Below are 23875 nucleotides of genomic sequence, written 5' to 3'. Positions count from 1 at the left end.
CAGAAACAGCGTGTGTGTTTCAAGAAACTACAGATCAACCATTTTCCAAAATGGAAAGATAGCAGTAAAATTCACATGCCAAATCTGCCTTTGATACATGCACAGAATATATCCCTAGTAGGGTGTGGTTTCAATTTCGATTGTTAGTAAGGCTTTGAGCCAATCATTCCAGGCTTACTGCCAGATAATTGACTACAAACAAAAGTTAGTTTTCTCAAGGGATGGCTATAATGATAATCACGGAGTCCTCGCTTACTGCTGAGATCAATGCGCTTGTAGGTCATGGGTTAGACTTGGGATTTCACCATCATGAGGGCACTGAAATGAGTGCCCCTGAGTTAGGTAATAATAACTCCTTTTATTAAAAAAGGAAGTGGACTTTCTTATTATAGTATACCGATAAATCATCATTATGTTATCCTTACAGATGAAAAGGGTGCAATCAGTTCTCTCTCTCAGGTAGTTTAATTTTTTTTCTATCATCCTTAGTCTTGTGTTCATCTTCCATATAGGTCATAGATCTTGCATTTCTGTTTCATCCACGGCACATGCAATATCATAATGCAGGATGTGCCTGGAAGGATTGTCTCCCCTGAGCAACGTGAATTTGATCAGAAGGTCTTCACCAGTGGTGTACAAATCAAATAATGTCCATATTCTCAAGTCTTACAACTGTCTTTAAATGATGCTCCATTGTTTGCTTGTAACTATATTTATAACCATTCTTGGACTTGTGACCAAGAACTTTGGAATAGTGTACCTACAAATATGTGATAATACCAGTACTTTCAGTATACCACGTGGAATCGTTGATATTTTATACAATTTATGGTTCTGTACCCTGGAACAGTAACCCAGATAACACTGACTGATCCGGTACTGAATATTATAGTTGTTTCTGGTATTAAGATAAGTGTCTTGCTTTCAAAAGCAGGGCACATGCATTAAACTATAGTCTCCTTTTACATAATGCCGAGTGTGGTCTGACCTTTTCTTAAAGTCTCCCTGCTGGCCCTCGAATGCTTAACTTGATCAAGTGGAGATCTCTAAAAGATGGCGCCAGTACGAACGCATAACAAAACCCTAGGAGATTTCAAAAGAAGTTTGGATCCATCTCAAATTACAAAGAACGGGGATGCTGTGGAACAACCAAGCAGAGACCAGAGAGGGGGTTAGATATGACAAACAACAGAAACAGGAAACAGCAGCAAAGCAGGACTGGCTATAACGACACTTGCAACCAGAAAGGGAGCACATAGAAGCAAGGGGATGAAGAAGCCAGCAGCATCAAAGAATCAAAGCAGTGTAACAAAATTATTCTTTAACCCAAGTATATAGCAATGTGACCAGCTGACTGCACTGGGACCTTTAGTTTTCAAGGCTATTTTGGTTTGGTAGCAGCCCCTACAGGAATTGAAGATCAACTTCTTGCATTGGTCTACAGAGCTATGGAGCAGCCATCTTTGAATGCTGATAAGGCTCTGAGACCCCGCCAGGTGTCCGAGAGCCTTTGAAGGACAGAAAAGGGAAACAGACCATAAACCACACAAGAGCTGAAAGGATATGCAGGCCAACAAGTGCACGAGACGAGATGCCACAAGAAATCTCATAGTGAAGTCACATATCGCCAAGGCAGCAGCCAGATAGGAATAGCATGTATGCAGTAAGTGATAACAGAGTTGCTGGGTTGTATTGTGATTTTATTCATGAATTGTTTTATCTTTAGTATTATGTATGATTTAAGTATTCATGTTATTTATCATTTTATGACCTTGTGGCAAATAAAAATTCTTTGACTGACTAGCGTGAGGGCCTAGCGTGCACGGTCTGACGTTAGTATTATAAACAAGGCAGTAGATGATTTTTTTCTATAATTAATTTTTCTACATATGCTTACATTCATTAACATTTATTGTCATAAAACGTCATCAGGTATATACCATATGCATAATATTGTTTTGTACCGCTACAGCATGTCAACCCTGACCCCAGGAACAGTATGGAATTGGTCAACATTTGCTTTATCGTTCAGTCTACACATTTCGTTATGTATAAGTCATAAAACGGGAAAGCTCTACCGATGATGATGTGAATGCATGGTTCACCAGCTGAATTTGATATTTACGCCATAATGCCAAGTTTGCTCAGCCATAGAACCAGTCCTTCACTGCAGCTGGGTGTGTCCTATATAATCTAGGTCTCAATAGCACAAGAAAGGTCAGACCCAACTACTAGATCAGGTACTACCTCACAAAGGACTGAATATATGTATGTAAATATACTGTATGTATGTGTGTATATATCTATATCTATATATATATATATATATGCAAATATAGATAGATAGATAACACATGCACAATTAGGACTGGCCAAGCAGATTACCTTGTGCTGAGGACTGGGCAGACATATTACATTGTGCCTAAAAATGAGTTCTACAAAACTAAAATAACAAATAACAAATCAATAAGAAATTCCTCAAACATAAACCCCAAATTATAAGGAATGCATGGGCACCATAACGTGCACACAGTACCTGGACTTGATGTGGGTGAATCGAGTGATCGAGATTCACTGCTTCCGCCAATACTTTCAGTGTCACTGCAGAGGGATTTTTGAACATCTGCCAGAACAAGGTTAAAGTGAGTGAAGATTATCTGATTGAGAAACACATACATTTAATCGTGCACCTTTCCTGCAATGTGCAGTATACTTTTGCCATCTTCAATGATATATTGTACCACTACACTTGCAGGCATGCTTCCCTCCCAATACTCTTCTCTGGAACATTGCACACAGTAGGGAATAGTTAAGCAATATTGAAGTGAACTGGGTTCCTTTGCAGATGCCCCACTCCCCACTTTTTGCCCCATTTGAACTGCTAGATGCTGATTTTGGACTCTGATAGTGTACTGGGATGTCCTAACCAGGCCCCAGTGCCAGTGCTCTTCCTCTAAAAAGGTACAGTGGTTTGGTAAACCCAATTGGCAAGGACTTTACCACCTCTGTCAGGCCTTGGTAAGTGGTACCACTGGTATCCAAGGCAGGGATGGTAAAGGGGTCACCGGGGCTGCAGCACTGATGGTGCCACCCTGTGTGACCCAGGTAAAAGCAAAGCCTGCAGAGTTGCCATGTCAGCCTGCACAAGCAGCCTGTCTGTTCGACTCTGCCCACGCCAAATGGAGGCAGAGTCCCTTCACTGCCATAGCACAGGTCAGTCACCCCTAAGGCAGGCCTCCTATTGCCCAGGAGGCAAGGTGCACTGTGTTATGAGTGTGGACATATATGCACAAGCATATATGGCCCTGTGGCAGCATTTCAAACTCAATGCTACTGCAAGCGACCGGCTGTCCATAGGATAACATAGGTAGGTACCTGGTCAGTCGTCAGATGTCCGGCTCGATGATGGCCCGACCGATTTTCCTGATTTGTTATTTCCGGCCTCCACGTCGAGGCATCCTTTGTGGTGGACCTTTGGCAGTTGCAGTCTCTGTACTGATTAGGGCTTTCTGATGAAGCAAGGATGCAGCTTCACTCTCTCTCACGTCGGCAGTGGCGGCACTAGTCCTTCAAGCTCTTGACAGGTTGTCAGGTGGCACTCTAGTATTTCCTCAGTAACAGCCTTGTTGCGACTCACAAAGGAGCCATACAGAGTAACCGTAATGGTGGGGGTAGAGGATTGTGCTTCACAGCACAGGTTGATTCTGGCTTTGCTCTCTGGAATAGAAACATTTTATGGATCTGTAACAAACCAGGATTAAACTCGGCAACTCCTGCTGGACGGTCTCCTTCTGCCGGGCCATGAATGCTACTTGCCCCTTTCAGCAGATAGGAAGGCAGGTTTCTAGGCACTTCTAGCAAACCCTCAGCTCCTTCAGCAGAAAGTGCAGACTTTATGTGATGTCCTTCACCTCTGGGAGACTGCCTTTCAGGCAGACACCAACTCTGGTTGCTTTGTAGTTCTTAGACTGCTATGTGGAGCACTCACTTCCTTGGTGAAGAACGTGGAACAGGAACCAAGTCTAGTGGTTTGATCTCTCTTTGAATCACATTTTCGAGGCGGGGAATGTTGATTCACTGTTTATAGCTTCAGAACTGGTTTGGGTTTGTTCTCTTTCGAGATGTCAATTTTCAGACTGCTCCTCAGACACAGCCTTTGTGCAAAATGATGGTTCTTACAGCAGGTAGCTATGGGACTGGCTCCAAGCAGGGGTATCTAAATCATTGGCACATTGACCCTGCACCAGGCTGTCATCAGGATTCCTGAATCACAGACAAAAGGGTAGGCCCTGCCTAGAAATGACCTCACCTTGAAAAATAGAAACTGCAGTCCCACCCCTCACCGCTGCCATATACCAGATGGCACTGCTCAGGAAGAGCTACTGAGCACCTCTTTGCTACCCTGCCACCAATGAATTGCTGAAGGTAGCTCTCTCTCCTTTCTCACTCATTTCACTGTCCACCTTCAATCCCCATGAATGCAGGCACCTTCCATCCACATGAATGCTGGCAATACCCCTCTAATGTCTGGAGAAGCTGTTCTCATCCTCCATCTTGTGGCGTGTTAAGCTAGGGGCATCCAAAAAGGGTTCCACTGACCCAGTACTCAGATTAGCACAACACTCAGAGTCCAACTACCACACATGTGCTACACTACACGCTCACTGCACATACAGGCTCTCAACATAGAGAAAAAGAGGGAAAAAGGTTGAGTCACACTGTTTATTACCAAAACACTTAACACTCCCACTAACACTTTATGTGATACACACAGAACATGGATAGTAGTCCATTGCCTACCCTTTGGGTATGCATTATGTGCACTTCCATGAAATGGAATGGGATCTGGACCTCACCCTACAAAGGGCATGCCGAGGCCTCTATGCTACATTAGTGTGATGTTTGGGCCAAAACAAGTCAGGATGCCCGTTTCACATTTAGTCAGGCACTCAGGGCAGTGGTACGCACCTGTCTACCATGCATGGGATATTTGTGTCTGAACACACCTGTACCTGGTCACGTGTGTTCAGTGGGAGAGTGCACTGGCAAACCAAGTAGGAATGACTGTATGTCAAGCTACCTGGACAAAATCACCGTAAATCAGGATGTTCTTCAATTAAAGAGGTTGAATTACAACGTGTGTACACTATTATTTGTGCAACACACTTAATAGGATAGGCCACATTTACTGAAACATGCTACATTTATGCCTGAGACAGTATGGCAGAACAGGAGTACTACTGCTAATTTGGTAGTGTGGCTTGACATTCTGCACTTACATAGTGCACTACACCTTTTTAGGTCAAAGTCGACCAGACAATGACAAGACAAGCTTTCCTAGGAATGTATTCTGTTCATTGCATAACATTAGCTTTGTCTTTTGCAATTCACAGTTGCTTGCTTTCTATTTAATGGCTTTATTTGTTTTAGACTGTTCAGCAGGTCTTTGGCCCGCCTGTGTAGTCTAGCCTGTTTACTGCATTCTTCAAAGAGTGCTTGTTTTTTGTAAACAGGCCGGTGTATTTTGATCTTATCTTGTCACATTTGCTGTGCATTCAAAGCAGAGGTCAAATATCAGGCCCTGTCTTCTGAGGGAGCTTGGTATTTACTTTTCTTTCCCTGACTTCAAAGTGAAAGGAATTATCTGACAATCTAGGGGTGTGAAGGGGAAGGTGTTTTTCTAGCACACAACAAAATGTATATGTCTGTAAATGAACATTGCAAATATTTTAGAATGTATCGGAATTAGTAAAGCACAAATGAAGCACATATTTTGTAATTCTCAAGTTTGCTGGAACCAAATATTTGAATACGATCAAAAACAAATCAATATGCTAGGTGATGCCATTTTAACACAATATTGTTTAGTGCAGCATAGGTTTACCAGTAAAACTGTATGCCTGTGCAAATGTAATTATCATTTCAATTGAAGACGTGTTGTAGTAAAGCCAGTGCAGTACCACACCATGCATATGCCAATCTACAACACTTTACTCCACTGTATGCCACATTACACCGCTCAAGTCTGTGTCACTCTACGCACCTCAATGCTACGCCATTCCACTCTGTCACACTACTCCACTTCACTCTATGACATTCTATTCCACTGTACGCCACTTGACTCTATGCCACTCTACTCCACTCTGTGCCACTTCACACAACTCTACTCCGCTCTGTGAGACTCCAGTCTATCCCACTCCACTCTGTCACTCTACGTCACCCCACTCTACTCCACTCTACTCCATTCCGCTTTACTACACTCAACTTCACTTTACTCCACTCTACACCACTGTAAGCCCCTCTACTCTACAACACTTTACTCCCCTCCACTCTACACCCCTCCACTATATGACACTTTATGTAATTTTACGCCACTCCACTCTACGACTCTCCACTACACTTTTCACTATTGCACTCCACACCATTCTACTCCAATCTATGCCACTCAACTCTACTTTACAAAACTTTACTCCACACTGTGCCAGTCCACTCTATGCCACTCCACAGCACTCCACTCTACAACACTCTGTAACACAACACTCTACACCACACTCTACTCCACTCTCTGCCACTCCGCTCTACAACATTCTACCTCCCGAGAAATACTTTATCATCCAAACGTTTGCCACGATGGAAAATATTGGCACAGAAAGTACCACATACTTAGTCGGCTACCGTACACATAGGTTTACAGCAGTTGGATCCATTTTTATCTAATATGCATTTCAACAAAATTGACACTTCGCAAGTTAAAATCGTGTCGAACCTTTTATTATATGACTTTTTCATTCAGAGGTGAAATCCGTAGAACTTGTTTTGCTTCCCCGCGCCTTCTTCATGCTCCACAAATAATCATTTTAACTATCTGCTGCAGCAGCAATAACCACGCTGTGGTATGAATAGCGCATTCATCTTAGAGTACAGAAAACTGCTGCATATTGTCATCGGGTTTGTTATGAGTGAGTCACAGCAGCACAATCACGAATTCTATATTTATCGGTGCTTATTAGATCGCATGTGCCACTTGCAGGTGACTTCAGAGTGGGGTGTCAGTACTCTATATAATTTCTACACCATACTTCAGTGCCACTCTTTGCACTTATTAAACACTTGCTTTCTGTGGCATTGTTTTTGTGCATAAGAACAGCCCTTAAACCTTTACAGCCTCAATATACTTCTGAATATGTTTGTGAGATCTGAATACAGAACAAATCAGCACAAGCGCTTCCCTTTTCTGAGATTATTCATATAATATAAGTAGGCTCTAACGGGCTAATTAACAAAGGTAAATCTAAATGTGGAAATCTTACCGCATGTAAGTTTACACCGACACTTGGGTGTAAAACTTCGCTTAAGTGAAATTCAGTAAGTCTAAGCAGAAATGCTTTTAGGTGGGGGCAGGAAATATGACCAAAAGCCATCCCTTAAGTACCTATGACTTGCCATGCATGGTAAGTGAGTTACTTCAAGCCTTGGGTGGCTTGGAGTTATGCTTGTTTGGGCTGTACTACTAGCTGAGAAGAAGTGGATGTAATATTTATGAATTGCAACTGATTTACCCATCTCTAGGTATATTTTTGCATTTGTATGTTCCACACTAGGCCTGTCCTTTATTTTTCCATTCTCTCACCCACTCTGTAGCAGATATTCCCCATTTTCCACCCACTCCCCTTTCCCAGACCCACAACTGCACCTGAAACATCAAGCTCTGTGGGCATGTTCTGCGTATTGTCTATGGAGAACTCCACGCATAAGAGATGGTGCCCACACTATTTATGAGTATGTGAAGTGGTACTTAAGGAGTACTACTTCACATACTTGGAAATGTATTTTGGAATTTCCTCGTGTGTGTTCTCACAGCACGCCCGTGTTTCTAATGAAAGTTTAATATGAAGGTTGTAGCTCTTCCCCTTCCATAGTGCCAGGTGCAGGAACCAACTTCGTGATGGTATGTGCTAGTGTTTGCTGTGAGTGGCATTCTTGGCATAAGTAACTGTCCTTTTGCAGCATCTGAGATAGAACAAAATTCAACTTTTTCCTTATGAAAAAGCAGCAGTATGTGCTAATGATTATATACTGTGACTGGGAAGGACTGCCTGCACTGACCGTCTGAAGCACACCAGCACATATCATTACTGCATTGCTTAAAATGAAGAACAATTGCACTTTGATCCATGGAGGGAGATTGGCATACATCTAGCAGGCCAGACTCTATTTAATTTCATAAGCAATTATCCTTTTTTTTTTAGATATTTCTTTGATAATGGAAATATGACTACAAATGGCGGGTCAGTAAAATACTCTATTGCTTGACCAGTTTATAAATCCAATAAATTACTGATGCACAAAATATACCTATCTATTTGCATACTTCAATCTGAACCTGTTATGGATGCTCGGTGTGTGCCCTTCATTGGTAGAGGTGTTAGGGAGGCTGGTTGTTGCATTTATTCTGGTTGTTAGTCTAAGTCCTGTACTTCTTTCCAGTTTTGGTTCTGATCCTGTAGATGTAGAGGTTTTGTTGAAATACTCGTTGCATGGCCTCTATTCTAGTTTTCTCGTTTAAAAGAGATCTTGTTCCCAGTTCTGTTTGTAGGGGTAAATCTTGGTGCTGGAAGGCACTACTTTGGTTTTGATGTTTACCCTCAGGTTAAAAGTGCTACCACTTGTTTTTGAAAATTGGCTTCCAAAAGGTGATTTTAACTGATGTACCATTGCCTTGGATGTGACACTACTGCTGGTATGATGCGAATAAAACCATTCTTTCAGAAGGAAATTGAGCCTGCTTTTACAGGATACAATACAAGGATTCTTGTTTTGCACATGTGTCATAATCACCATATGCAATGCTAACTGTTAACGCATATGAAAGCAGCACCATGGCACACTATCTGAAAAAGTGTGATTAGCAGCTCAATAGAGGTAGAAGCTGCTCTGAGGACACTGACCTGCACAAAATACCACTCACATCTTCAGATTCCTCATGATGTCTTATAGCACAGCATGACAATCTGGTTTCAGCGTGGTATCTCATCTCTGTTTCACTTTGAACATAGTTGCGAAAGGCAATGTTGACTGTGAATCAAGGGAACCTGGGTCATATTTCTAATATCAGCTGACCACACTGTGGCCCATATTTATACTTTTTTAGCGCCGCATCTGCGTCATTTTTTGACGCACAAGCGGCGCAAACTTGCAAAATACAATTGTATTTTGTAAGTTTGCGCTGTTTTTGCGTCATAACGCGGCGCAAATGCAGCGCTAAAAAAGTATAAATATGGGCCTGTGTGTTCATTTACTCCCCCTGTACTTAAGTTCCCATAGCTGTCAAAATTGGAAGCACTTACAAGTAAGGTAAACATTGAGATCAAAAGCAGTGTAAATCATATATATTCACTCATTTTAATTTCTATTATGATGGCAAATTTAATTCATCTTGACTTTGTGTCAGGCACTTCTTTTATAGTGCAACGTCTGCCATTTACATGGCCTCCTGGTGCTCGTATACATGAATTGACAATTTGAAATGTGCTAGTTGTTTTCTTTTCCATAAGAAAGGTGGGAAATTACTTGCAAATTCCACGTTTTTTGACCCCCCCCCCCCCCAAATCTTCTGTATGTTGATGAAATACCAATTCCAAACTTGGAGATTTTTGTGGTTCGCTCTAGTTCATGTGTATGTTTCTTTAGCACTCTTTGCAGTCTCAGATAGCAAATTGATGCTTGATGGTAGTGGGTTTCTGAATTTATGGGGTGTCTGCTGAAGAACTGAGGGCTAATGTCTATGTCTACAGTGCTGCTTGACCCTCAGGTAGCATAGTGATTCCTACTGTTGTGAGTTTCCTCTCAACCCTACGGCAGCATCCCTGACACCCATATAGAAAGGGATATGTGCTTGAAGTTTTAGGTTGACTCATAAAATAGCTTATTACTGAGAAAGTCTACAGCTGCACTGTCGGCTTTCTCAGCAGAGTTGTAAAGGAGACTGACACAGATCCAAAGAGGATCATCCCTCTTGTTGAACATCCAAGGCAATCCCAGAACTTGAACACTTTGAATGATAAGATCTCCAATGAACAGTGCTAAATAACATAAGAAGTTGTAGAGACAAAATTTCTGACTTTTGAATCCGGGAATATGAGTTCACATCTCCCAATTTTCACCAAATAGCTTGATCCCGGGCAAACCACTTTATCTCTTTTTATGCCAAAACTTGGAGCACCTAGAAGCAAGTCTTTTTAAAAATGTGTAAGATATAAGGCAATTATTTAAGTAAATCTACATACTGAGATCGCTGTTGACAAGCAGGTTTCTTGCAATTAGGTCTTCTGAGCTGGTAGAGAGGTCATCCCCAGAGGAGGAGGGAGCTATCTGTGGAGCATATTTCCTTCTGCCAGCAGGTGAGGGCCTGGAAATAGCAGAACAACAGGAAACTAATTATTTTTCTGACTGTAAATCACAATTGTTATCCCTAAATTATTTATGAACAAATTGAGTATGGAGACATAACTTGACAACTGAAGAGGTCTACCTGGGGTAAGGGGTGGCCTTATTTCCTTCACACTTTTCTTGACACGTCACCACATGGTCTCAAGCTTTGCATTTACCTACTCAGAACATTTCTACTGAAGGTAATTGTTGCAAAATGGTTGATCTCTGAGAAAACAGGTGGGTACCACGAATTAAGTACAAGTACAAAGATAATGGAGTAAATTCTGGTTGTGTGTTTGCTGAGGTGAGGTTCCCGAGCTTCTTCACACTGCTCATCATGCTTTGTTACAGGAACACATCTGAGTTCTCTAGTGGGCCACAGTTGTCTCGAACCTAATTCATAAGGGAAGTTGTAGACCAGCAGCACGTTGCTTGTGTACACTTTAAGAAGTTACGCACACTCAGAAGGTGTTCCAGAAGTGCACCTAGAAAATTAGACAGACACAGGTTTCCAGACATACATTTATGCTCCCCTATTTGTGTTAATACTGAGGCACTTCTGCATGTGTAGTTTTACATGCTGTACAATCACACAGGGTGAAGTGGCATTGCCTTTGTGCTATGGCACAATTTCTTGACATTTGTTTCTCCTCCCAGTGCATAAACACCTTCCCCCAATTTTGAAGGTGTTCGCACCATCCTCCTACCCTGGAAAGGGTTTCATTCTTGCCCTTCAATGGAACACATTAACATTGAGAAGGGGTCTAGAAAAGTATGAGAATACCCCAATATTCCCACGTTTAAGGAAAACCTTGTTGTCTAATGCCCACATAACACCCGAATCAGATTTACTCAAATGCAATATTACTCCCTATTGGGGTAATACTGAGCAAAAGTCAATGCTAGTGCAGCTGCACCTGCATCCACAAATTGGGCCATTTACATGTGGAACTAAAACGTAAATGTAAGTGGCTCAGTGAATTAGTCACAAAGGGTCTAGGTGTAAGCACTGGATTTGTCCAACTCCTCGATTTGTTTTTTAGCTAAAGTTGGGCTGTGTTACCTAACAGGGTGGCTGCTACTATCCCACAAGGGAATTCCATGCAGTGACTGGCAGGGACGTTTGTGAGCAAAACACTCAGTGAGTGATGGTAGGTGTTTAAGAATTAAGGGCCATATATACGAACACTTTTTCCCGTAGACACAGAATGGGTAAAAACCTTTGCTACATCTGGCCCTAAATTAGCTGTACCGTTCTAGTGTGTCACTTTGCAGTTAACACACATAACATTTGATCCTGTTCTGGGGCAAAAAATACATTACTTTCCAATAACAAACACAGATTCATGCACAATATAATCTAGGATGACACAGATTATTTTTAGAATTACACAATAGAATAAAATCTGTGGTCACCTTCTACCTGATGGGAAAAATTCCTCAAACTCAAAGACCTCAACAGGGATCTCTCTTTTAGGCAGCTCCTGAATGAATGACAGGTATTTCTCGCCCACGTCGTAGGGTTTGCAGCTCTCTGCTAAGCTGTGGTACTTTGTTGGAATTCTTTCCCAGTGCTTCCGTTGCAGGTTGAATAGGTTTATTGTTACCTAAATAAAATATAGAAAAACAACTCCGAATCTAATGTGCAAGTTCATAAAAAAAATTACAAGTTTCTCCACATTAGATTGCACAACAGTTTTTCCAATATTTGATCAACTCGGGGTTCAACCCATCTCCTTCGGGTAAAGAATCACCATTTCTACTTGAGGTTTCTTATCATTTTACAACCGCTTCAAACCTCCTTACCTCTTACAGCATCACCCTGAGGGTGCCTGAACAACGGGCATCCACTCACCTCTTTCAGCACCTGGTCCCCCTGGTAAATGAGTTTTCGGATGTGGGATACAATCCTGTCCTTGGCCTTCTCCAAGTCCTGTCGGCGAGCGTTGGCTTCAACTACAGATGTTTTGTAATTGACCTCTGCGTCCTGAGCCTGCAAGGGTAGTAAGTTAGGGGTGGAGATTTATATCTGCTGCAGACCAACTTTTAAGATTAAACATTAGAGATTGCAGGATACATTCTCAATGTGGAGGAAATATAAACATTAAAGTGAAGAATGGATTACTCCGAATCCAAAGCTTTTATTGCTTTCTAGTAATGCGCCTTCTTCTAGATAAAGCCTGGGAACCAGGCATCCTTGAAAGTGAACTAATGAACATATATTAAGAGTCGGTTCGTGGATCTCATGTAACATTTTACATTTCAAGACCGTGCTTGGTATTGTTTTTTATGATTCAGCTGAGTTTTACCAACCCCCTCGCCTCCATTTCGTCCCTGACTGCTACTTCATTTTTTTAATTTAATGGTTCATTACAATAAATATCATAACATTTAATTACTTCGAGGCAGCACTACAAACTACGATTGTGACGTATTTCAAAGTAGGCATATTGGGGGTCTGTCTTTTTGTTTATGAGTCCTGGCTGTGCCTGTTGGTTTGTGAATGGTAGGTGCCTGGTGTAGGCTTTACCATTTGTGAAAATGAAATGAAATGTAGATTTATATAGCGCTTCTTATCACCGTGAGGGTCTCAAGGCGCTGTGCATGGGGAGATTAAGGGATTTAACCAGAATCACAGGATGTTGCACCGATGCCAAGAGTCAAACATGGATCTCTAGCTCCCGAGGCGGTCGCTCTGACCGCTGCACTATGTCCTCTAACACCTGGGTCCTGGGTTCAACCTGGTATTTTGCAGGTGTGCATAGGACCTTTGTTCGTAGTCCCGATATTAGTGGCTACTACTGTAAGGGAAAGGGTTGCTTATCCAGCCCCTGCGCCATTATTGTTAATTATTTTGGGCTAGACGCTTCCTATACCCGAAAGATTTTCTTAGCCATTGTCTGCTCCACTTCCAAACACTCAATAGTTTATTCTTTATAAAATCTTATATTAATTTTTTAAACTGAGGGGTCCTACCTCATACAGTTTCTTGTCAAATGCTCATATTGTGCTTTCTTTAGTCTTATAGACTTATAAAACTTGTATGTTTTTCTTCCTAATATGGTTCTCCAAATATACTTTTCTTTATATTATTTGTTCCCAACATCCCCACAGGTGTCCATAGATACCATATTTGCAGCTCTTCAGGAACTCACTTACCTTGCTTTGTGCTTCCTCCTGGGCCTTGCGCCGCCGGTCTCGCTGCTTGTTAGAGCTGCCTGGCACCCCCCCGGTCATTTGGTGATACTCTTCCTCTGCCTTAGCACTCAATTGCTTCGCTTTCTCTAGGTCTTCACAGCGCTGGTAGTAGTGAGCTTGGGATTTGCGCATGGATGTATAGACATCGCTCTGTAATCAGTTGATTGACAGTGATAGGTCATAACTTTTTTCTTACAGTGAAAATAAGAGTTAAATACAAACATTATAGCACAATTGTTTTAGAATATTAACATGCTCAAGCCTTTTATAAGTTCTGCGAGGGTGCCTGGCTTTCTAGACCCTAGAGGTGAGCAGTGATGTTTAGCATTTCCCAGATTTTTAGGATAGCCATGAGAAATACATTTACATACAATCAATATAAATAAGGCTACTTTACATAGTCAGTGGTCATCTTCACAAATAAATGCATCACCATACTTACTCATCACTAGTGGAGGGATGGAGGGGGTTACGATTCATTTTTCCATGATATTCTTCACATTTGAAATGAGGAAGAGGGATGATCAGTGAGGGATGGGAAGTGAGGAATGATAAGTGATGGATGAAGAATGATGGGTGGAAATGAGGAGCTATAGACAAGGATTTATGGATGAGGAATGATGGTGATGAGGGATAAGTGTTGTGGGATGATGGATGAGCGAAGATGGATATGGATGCAGAATGATATATGGGATAAGGAATGATAGATGGACAGGGGATGACGGATTAGTAAACATGGATGAGGAATGATAGATGGACAAAGGATGACAGATGAACAGAGATAGAAGATGAATGAATGAAGGACAAGGGATTATGGATAAGGGGTAATGGCTGAAGGCAGATGGACTAGGATTTACTAAAATGGATACCATGGATATACATTTTCATACTTACTTATGTGTTGGGTAAATTTACATTATTTATAACCAGAGTGCTGGAAGGGGGACAGGAGAGTGAGTAGAAGGAGACAGAAAGAAATAGTGTTTGGTGAGCCCTCTTACAGGGCTGAGGATATCAGATATGTGAAGTCTTCACTGTAAGCTTTGAGGGCTCCTAATGCATTAATGTTATAAACAACAAGGGAAACCAATGGATAACAAGGAACCAAGGGTTCACATATAATTATTAAAGAAACAATGATCCCTAACTAAGAGATGAAAAAAAGGTGCAAGTGTTCACAGCACCAAGCCTGCTAACATCGGCATTGCCTGATCCCGATTTTCCTCGTGAATTGACATGACGGTGTTATTTTCACCACTGTCCTTCTATTAAGTTAATTGGTTGTGTCCTAATATGGTAGCAGCACTTTTTAAACTTTTTACTACTCATTGTCAGTCTGTATTAATGTAGTTTCCCTTCCATGTTCAGTGCCCTCTGGCTTATTTTTATTTTAGTCCTGATGATGATCGTAATACTGCTAAAAGGATCGAAGTGTTGTCGACTTTGACACCTTGACCCCATGTGAATGGCTCATTACATGTATAACGGCTAAATTGTGCCTTTGATGAATTGTGGCTTATCAGATGTATTTATTTTTGTCAAAAATTTGAGTCTGTTCTTATTGAACATATTTTCCCACTTACACTTCTTTGTGTTTTTAATTGTTAATAAAATATATCTTGTGTTGATTGGACTGTGCATATAGGTATGATTGTTCTACCGAAGGGGTATATATATATTTTTTCACCTCTTATTGAGGGACCATTGTTTCTTTAATAACCCAATACAGTAATAACACACAGAGAAATCCCAGTAATGTTGGAAGCCATGATTTCCTGGTGCAGATTTACCACCCAATTACAGTGTTTGCTAGGTGGTTTTCAATTCCCGCCTCTTTTTCAGAAAATAATTCTGTTTGGTTTTACCAGGCAAAATTCATCCTGGTAATGTTTTTTGTGCTGAAGGTTGTAGCGGCAATTTACCCCTGATGCCAATCTGAATCTCCAGTTTTTTTCATAAAGAGCTTAATACTTTCAAAAAATGGTGACAGTGTGATGTGCTCTTTGCAACCACCCTGCAAGTTGCAGTATTAGTGCTGATCTCTTGTGTGTCTCTTATGGATTCCACGGTTGAAGCTCAGCATGATGCTCTCTGGACAGTGTCAGTGGCCCATGTCCAGGACATCCTTACCACCTTAAAGGCTGTTGCTTATTTGCCCTTCTAACAACTGAATTTCGCTTAAATTTTATTTTGCAAACTATCCAAATGGCTTGCATTGATTAAGTTGCTACAAAGATTTCAATGTACACACTGTTCTCAGAGGTGTTCGTCGTCCTTTTAAAAAAACTTTAATTTCTCGTTTCAATGTTTTTTTAGCCTTTAGGTTTTTGTGCTTCAATCCTTCTCCTAAAGCTGCAGCAAAAAACTGTTTTTTTGCCAGGTACTTCCTCTCCGAGCAGCTAAATGTTGTGTTGTGTTCTAAGGGGCTCATAAATAAGGTGTTGATAAAATCACAAAATCAAGGAGAATGGTGAGGATCAATCGATTTATGTGATTCTGTGGCTGCAGCCGTTACCACATAATTTGCCACATTTTAGGGAGTTAGCTACACATGCTGTTTCTAGTTCAATTGGATGACATAGAGAGTATGTAAGACAATTTGCTTTTTTTTGCTGAAGAATTTAGATTACGTTGCTGCATATTTAGATAATCTTGCTGCATGATTTAGATAGCCTTGCTGTATTATCTGGGTGGTCTTGGCATCGCTAAAGCTCTGCATGTTGGTTTGTGGACTCTCATTGTGATGATGAAACCCACATTTAAAAGAGAACTGCACACTATTTCCCATATTTTATGATGTCCTGTGAAATACGGTTTTAATAACACTGAATTATGTGCACTCAATATATATTTAATACACAGCTGCGGTCACCAATGTGTGGTTATAGTTAACGATCTCAGCTCCTTCCTGGAAAGTTTTGGGCTGATTTGTCAGGTAGGGGCCGAAAATAAGGGGGGAGGAAGTCCCAAAACATCTTTTCCCAAGCAATTTCCTATATGGATTTTAGGAAGGAATATAGAAAAAAATGGCTGAACAGATTTGGTGGGGTTAGCAAGATATAGTTAGCTCAGTAAACTATACCTGGGGAATTACAGTGCCTTTTACTGTTACATGCTAGTATCTTTTGTCTTATTTCGCCATCTAACTCTAACTTCACTTTAATCTTTGTTTTTCAGTGAATATCCAAGGCTATTTTGCAACATAAGCTCTTATTACTACGCCTAACTATAAAGTCACTTTCACCTTTGAGTTTTCAGTGAATATGTATATTTAATCATATTTAGCCAACTCCTGCCCACAGCTAAAGCTGGGCACTGAGCCCAGGAACTGGGACCAAGCCAGGCCATACACCCCCTCCCCCCCCCCCCCCCCCCCACAGACACCTATTCCTCCGTGGGCACCCCTCCCCCAATTTTATTTTTTTCAGGTTTTTTTTTTGCAGATACAGTGGTACTTGTATGGTAGCCACTGCTCAAGGTTCATCCCCATAATACCACTGTACTTTGCAAACTTCCCTGAGGAAGGGTACCACTGTAGCATGGAGTTGAAGCTTGAGTGGCGGCTCCCACTGCAGTATTCCTTAGTGCTGTAATAGCAGTTGTAATTTTTTTTATGTGTTGCAGCCAGCCAATCAGATCACTCAGTACCGTGGGACAGATCCTGTTGTGCTGAAATGGCCAACGGGAGAGAAAGCTCCTTTGCCCAATCAGAGGGCCCTATTTTTTAATGTCTGGTACTGCTGGACACCTGTGGAGCCAACTTCCAGATTTACATAACTTTTTAAAGTCTTCAAGCCCAACCTGAGCACCTCTTTATATTTAAATTTCTTCAAAACAGTTAAAAGGATTTACATCAAATTACAAAAAAGCACGCTTTCTGAGTAAAGTTTTCTTCCTTTTCATTGAGGCATGCCTGGTAAATGTTTTTTATGATCGGTGAAGTGATTGTTTATCTCCTGCCCCTCTTTGGCAGTAGACAATATGCACAAATTAATGTAAGTGCCCAACACAGGACGCTTGGACCATGCTATCAATGCCGAAATAGCTGTAGTTTGCCGGGTCCCGCTGGCTCATTTCAGTCTCCACGTGCTCACTCTTTGGGATGATAGTCCCTCCCAAATATTGCCTGCTGCTCTTTGATATAGCACTCATTCATTGCAACGAACGATCGCGGAGATGCGGTTTACTTGCGGACTTTGGAACCAGGAGACCATAATTCTGACCACTACTTCAATACTGACCTGCTGCAAACAGGTTTCTTGTCCTATGCCTCGGATCCCTTATTTGTCCAACAATTGAAGGTCGGTTGTAACAGATGAACACCATTACTAGGAGCCATAACTGGACATTTACATTGAACTGAATCGATGATTTCCCAGTCCGGATTTTCTGACTGACTCAGAGGCTCAGAAAAATCAGTTCATGCCAATGGTTTCACGTGACCTGTGACCTTACCATTTTCTTCTGCTCTTTCTGCCACTGCTCCCTGAACTCTCGCCGCCACTTTTCAATCTCGTTTTTCTTCGCTGCTAGAGGCTGGAAGGAAAAGCACCAGAGGGAATACTGTCACCAACAGACGTTACAGAGTTTGGTACAAACTTAAATAGACTAAAAAGAGGCAAGGGTTAATAACACAGAACTCTGTCACACATGCATTGGCTGTGACAAATGTAATGGAATTCTGTACTTTAAAAAAACACACCTGGCCAATGGGTACACCATCTGGACCACAATCCCTGATGTACAAAACTGCAGCGTCTGTTGATGACATGGTCAACTGTTATGCTGAACTAGTATAACTTGCTCCATAACAAAATATGGTGTCAGCATCACTCAGAACGAGGAATCTGGTTAAACTTAGAAATATAATCTATATAAGCTCCATAGAAAATACATCTGGATCAGCAGGTGAATTGCGAAGATACGCCAGTGATATGCATCACACGTGTAACGACAAGTTGCCCCGTATTGTGTAGAAATCGAATTTTTAAAGATATAGAATGGAGACATTTGAGTTAATATCCACAATCTTTAATTTTCTATTTTTAAAGTTTACATAGCAATGAGTGATGCCTTTCAGTTCTTCTGGATTAATTCCAACAAGAGACTAACAACTGAGAAATATTCTTGGGGACATCCTTAATTGTTATGTAAACTTACAAACAGAATTTAAAGATTTCGGAAAGTAACTGAAGTGTCTTCATGTAATCTCTTATACTAAAAATATGTGTGCAAGCGTATGTTGTTATTGTTTACCATTAACTAGCCATGGACAGTAACAAGCACTGCTATTTACTGCCACCCATCACGCATTGTCAGTAACAAGCATTGTTAATGTTTGCCATTAACAAACCTTTGAGAAAAGTTAGCATTGTTTTTGCTTGTCACCAACTATGCATCAAAAGCGACACGCATTGTTATTGTGTGCCATCTACCGCGCATGGACAGTAAGAACCACTCTGCTATCAACCAGCTATGGAGAGAAATAAACATTGCTAATGTCTGCTCTCAAACACCCATGGAGAGAAACAAGCACACAGTAACATGCATTGTTGTGACCACTCACCTACCACGCATGGACTTAAAGTAGCATTTTTATTCCTCTCAATCATCCATGGACAGTAAAAAGCATTGGAATCGCATTTTACCAACCACTAACGGAGTGTATGAGACATTGCTATTGTCTGTGGTGACCACCCCTCGGAGCTTTGGACGCCTGGCATCAGGGAGCATGAAAACCATGGTTGATGCTGTCCATGAGATGCTCATGGACATGTGCCTCCTAATCACCTCTCGCCTTTGAGCAAGGGTTTCTCTTCTTCATCATCCTGCAACTCGACGTACCTGGATATATTTTTTCATCTGTAGAAGTCCTCCAGTCTCAATGGCAGAGTTGCCAACTTTCACATCGTGCTCCATGAATAATGTATAGATGTACTGCAGGGGCATGCTGTCCTAAGAGACACAGAGCATGAAGACAAGTCAGTGGAGCCCTTCCTGGGAGATAAAGCATGCTGAGGAAGTGTCTGCTGCCATTACAGATGGGGTTTGTAGGTAATATCCCTTGTTTGCTCCAAACCGTTTGTTCAATAACCAAATAGAATCATTTCTGTGTTAAACATTGTAACTTTCTCTACTTTGTACCACAGGTAAACACAGCAGAGCTGATGACCGTTCTTCTGTTGTGAAATGAATTACAGTGTGACTTTAAGTGAGCATTCTGGTGTAAGGACAGCCAACTAATGCATTAAAGTCTGATTTAGCACAAGAAGGCAGAGTGGTGCAATAGGTGCACTCAGAACAAAAAAGCGAAACAATATTTGTTGTGATACAGCACTTGTTTCAACTCCTAAAATATCAGAGACTTTCAGCATTATTATCATTTTGTTTTTGACTTTTTGTCATTCTAGGTTCTACATGTACGTAAGTAATTCGTTATTTTCAAAGGTCTGGTGTAAATGAGGATTTAATTCTGAGACAGTTAAAAAACAATTGACTGTTTTCAGGCATTTTTTTACCGCAAGATCCCAACATAAGTGCGAACAAAATTTAGTTTTTGCCTTGAACATAATTACTTCACAGCACTTCTATTGCATCTGTGCTGAGAGCTGTGCTGATATCAGCACCCATAACAAGTGCTTACCAGACATTTCACACATACAGAGAAGAATGGAACAGTTTTTCAAAGCGCTTTGTTTCAAGCTGCATGCATCTCCTCTTGGGGCATTCTTACCACCCGGATTGTCCTTGCATCTGAGCATTCACCCGGAAGGGTGTTCGGCAAGCGCCTTGAAGAGCCACGTGAATGCAAAATGTAGTACGTGGAGAAGGATGTCAGACCTGGGTATCCTTGCTTGCCGAACGAAAACTCCGAGCCCCAGGAGAGAGGCAGGAACAAATCATATAAACAGGCCTTTCTGGCATGTGGGTATGTGCCTAGGAAATTAATCATGTGCTAATTCCAAGATGTAGAAGAGTCTTTTCCTGTGATGTCAGTTCCTCTTTGAAGCATACTTCAAGGAGGAAGTCACAAGATGTAGCACAATGCATTTGTTCCCCGATTTTTCATTGTATCTCTGACACCCTCGTGATTCCAGTAGTGTTATTTTTTTGCAAATACCCTTGCTCCCATTATTGATCAAATAGCTGCCGGAGTTGATGATGGGGAAACAATACCCTCATCACGGAATATGGTTATTATAGCAATATTTTTTTTTAAAACAAACAAACCTGCTAATGAATGTGGCTCATATCAACCAATTTACGGTAGTTAATTAATGTTGACGCGAAAATATATTCAAAAGAGCTCCCTGCAAGTCTTTCTAGAGGAACAGCACGGGTTTATCCCCGAGCATGATACAACACAACATATCAACACAGTCACTGCTATATCTGACGGTGCCAGTGCACTCCATAAACCTGCAGGTATGATCTTACTAGATGCTGAGACAGCGTATCATCGGGTTTCCTGGAGGGTCCTATGGACGATGCTCAGACAGATGCGATCTTGAAGGTCTCCAAGACGGCTTATTTAATACGGAGACACAAATATACAATTCCTGGTACTAATGTCTGTACTGCTTCAAGAGGATCCTCAGCATTTCCTGAGATTTGTCATGACTCATATTGTGAGGTGTGGATAAGACGAGGAATAACACAGCTAGGACATATATGTAACGCCGGCGCTTTGCAATCTTTTCAGGATATATAAAAGGAATTTTATATTCCTAAACACATTTTGTTGAAGTATATAGAATTGGAAAATTGAAATAACGTTAATTGGCATGTCTTTTGATAAAGAAGGGATGCCGACCATAGGCAGGATATATACATTTTCTCTGACTCAATTGAAAATGATTGAGATGAAGGAGCAGACAAATGGGCGAATAAACTAGGATGCAGAGTGAATCCAAACGATATTGACACCGCTTAAAATAGGCCACACCTCATTTAGATGTTCAGATTTGCAATTTCAACAATTCAAAGTTACCAGTAGGCTTTACTATGCATCGGATAGGCTCTATAAGGCGAAAATGCTTGAGCATTCCAGATGTCCACGATGTGAATGTGAATCAGCCAGTGATCTACATATGATGACACATATTGTTATATACCAGGGTAATTTAGGTAATTTGTATATATTGTTGTAGATATATCTACACTGTGTATGGCATTGAATTAGAAGGACAAATATCCACCAAGGGTTGGCAGTACAGGAATGGTTATGGTACTATTATCAAATGGAAGCCGTGATCTATTATCAGAAGGGCAAGAAGGAATGGGATACACTGAAGCCATGCGGGCACCTCTTGCACACTGAGAAAAAACTGTAACATAAGTCTGTCAAATATGATGAAATGAATTCAAATGAATTAATTTACAGTACACTGTACAGCAAATGTATTGTATGCATTTCCTGAATACGTATAGTCTCATTTATGAGACTAATTCACTATGATTTTGATGTTCTATTATATACTCTTCTTCTCCTAACAAATATATAAAAAACATGTTTATGGGTATTCACCAAGTCCTCTCCAATCTCTTCCCACACTGGGAAAGGCTGGAAATGTACTCCTGATAAGGCAGCAGAAAAACTTTTTCCAGGGTGGGGAAATAGAGGGTATATGAAAGTGAATTTGCAAGTGCTCAGCAGATTTTCAAAGGATCAAATATAAGTGTGTGTATTTGCTCATCGAAAGTAGAATTCACAAAAGTTTCAAAGAGTGTGTTTCCTGGGCCTGCTTCTGTAAACCTGTGAATTCCCAAAAGCAGGTGCATCTTTGTTACTTTCTTTAAGAAATTGGCCCCTAATTTATTCCCATGTTATTAATATTTTAAAACAAATATTAGCATGTATCAAACATGCTTTTCTAAATGATGATGGAGAAAATGGTATTAAAATTTGCACAATAGTTTACAAAACCTTTTTCAAGTTGCAGATTGTTGTATACATTTCATTTTGAAATCAAACAACCACCAATCTACTTTCATACTTATGCCTTGCTTTTTCCCCTCCCTGATTCCATGGTTGTTTGATCCCTTGATGGGCATTTCAATATTTATCTCCATCTTCAATCAAGAGCTAGAAGATTAGCAATAAGTTTATTTTTCCCTTCATGTTTTTCCTTGTAAATTGGACCCACGTATGGAGACACCTGACAACTTTAACAAATACTATTCTGTGGAAGGTGGCACAATGACTACTAGGAGGAATTACTTTTTCCTGTAGCAATTATGAAAGTAGCACAAGGTACCTTCTTTCTGTGCAGTCCTACACCATTTCCTACCATTAAATTGTTGTAACATAAATCGGCCGCGCATCTTGTGCATCAGATGTCCTGGTTCTTTCTTGTCCTCTTTCTGCTTCCATTTGTTTCACATTGTAATCAGTAGCACTACTTAATGAACATAAAAGTCTTCTGACCAAAGTATATTATTTTTTTGAGTCCATTCATTTTAGGGAACATTATATTTATGGCATCAATCTGGCATTGTTATACTAAAGTGTGCGTGTGTGTTGGAGTGAAACAGTTGGTGGTGGTTTGAGTCAAATTCTGGAATGATGTATGATGAATGATACTGGGCCCAAGCTGCATTCAGTAGTGGGCAGGCGGGTGCCTGAGACGGATGTGTCCACTTTCTAATTGAAGTGAGCAAGTGTACAGGTCTTGTGTACCCTGCAGTACACTTTGTTTATTTTCCACAATTTTCAGTTTTAAGAAGCATTGCATACCTCTCATGCTTTATAATCATCACCATATCTTAGGGTAGGACACAAGATTGTCATCAACAGCCAATGGTTCATGGGCAGTAGTACCAGGGCCAGATCGGAAACCAAATATATCCCTTGCAAAACGTTAGAAAACACCCTCATGTAGAGGCTACAAGTATAATGGCATTAGTGAAGGGGGCGTGGTTGTGTCATGGCAACACATCCAGCTCTGAAACAGCTCCCAAAACTGCAGCCTACCAAGGAAATGCCAGAGTGGCAGAATGGTCAGACCAGCCACGAGTAGTAAAACCAAAGAATGTGCGTCTCTCAGCTTCAATTGTCCATTTTCAATCTTGATAGTTTGTGTTCTACAAGCGTCTCACAGTGCCCTTCTCACCTGTACAAACAAACTATTATTCTCATAATTTTTACCATGCAAAACGTACCTGCTGGTTGATTGCCCATTTGCCGGTTTCAGCAATCTTCGTCATGTTCTTGGCAAATTCGGTTTCTGAAAATTAAAAAAGAACA

The 23875-nt window shown here is 41.0% G+C and overlaps 1 protein-coding gene across 5 annotated transcripts in view; it reads right to left on the bottom strand.

Annotated features, from left to right (window-relative positions):
• Nucleotides 1–23875, bottom strand: part of GMIP (GEM interacting protein) — a 273982-nt gene that overhangs the window by 78899 nt on the left and 171208 nt on the right. For all 5 annotated transcript variants that reach the window (XM_069231744.1, XM_069231745.1, XM_069231746.1 and 2 more), the window contains 8 exons: nucleotides 23791–23855; nucleotides 19474–19584; nucleotides 18085–18165; nucleotides 13591–13779; nucleotides 12287–12424; nucleotides 11848–12038; nucleotides 10287–10408; nucleotides 2537–2623 (listed from right to left, as the gene is read on the bottom strand). In XM_069231744.1, the coding sequence (XP_069087845.1) occupies nucleotides 2537–2623; nucleotides 10287–10408; nucleotides 11848–12038; nucleotides 12287–12424; nucleotides 13591–13779; nucleotides 18085–18165; nucleotides 19474–19584; nucleotides 23791–23855 (984 nt within the window). The remainder of the gene's footprint in view (nucleotides 1–2536; nucleotides 2624–10286; nucleotides 10409–11847; nucleotides 12039–12286; nucleotides 12425–13590; nucleotides 13780–18084; nucleotides 18166–19473; nucleotides 19585–23790; nucleotides 23856–23875) is intronic.

Source organism: Pleurodeles waltl, chromosome 4_2 (assembly GCF_031143425.1).
Source record: "Pleurodeles waltl isolate 20211129_DDA chromosome 4_2, aPleWal1.hap1.20221129, whole genome shotgun sequence".
Lineage (NCBI taxonomy): Eukaryota > Metazoa > Chordata > Amphibia > Caudata > Salamandridae > Pleurodeles > Pleurodeles waltl.
The sequence above is the reverse complement of the archived record's forward strand: the minus strand, read 5'-3'. Positions and strand labels throughout refer to the sequence as shown.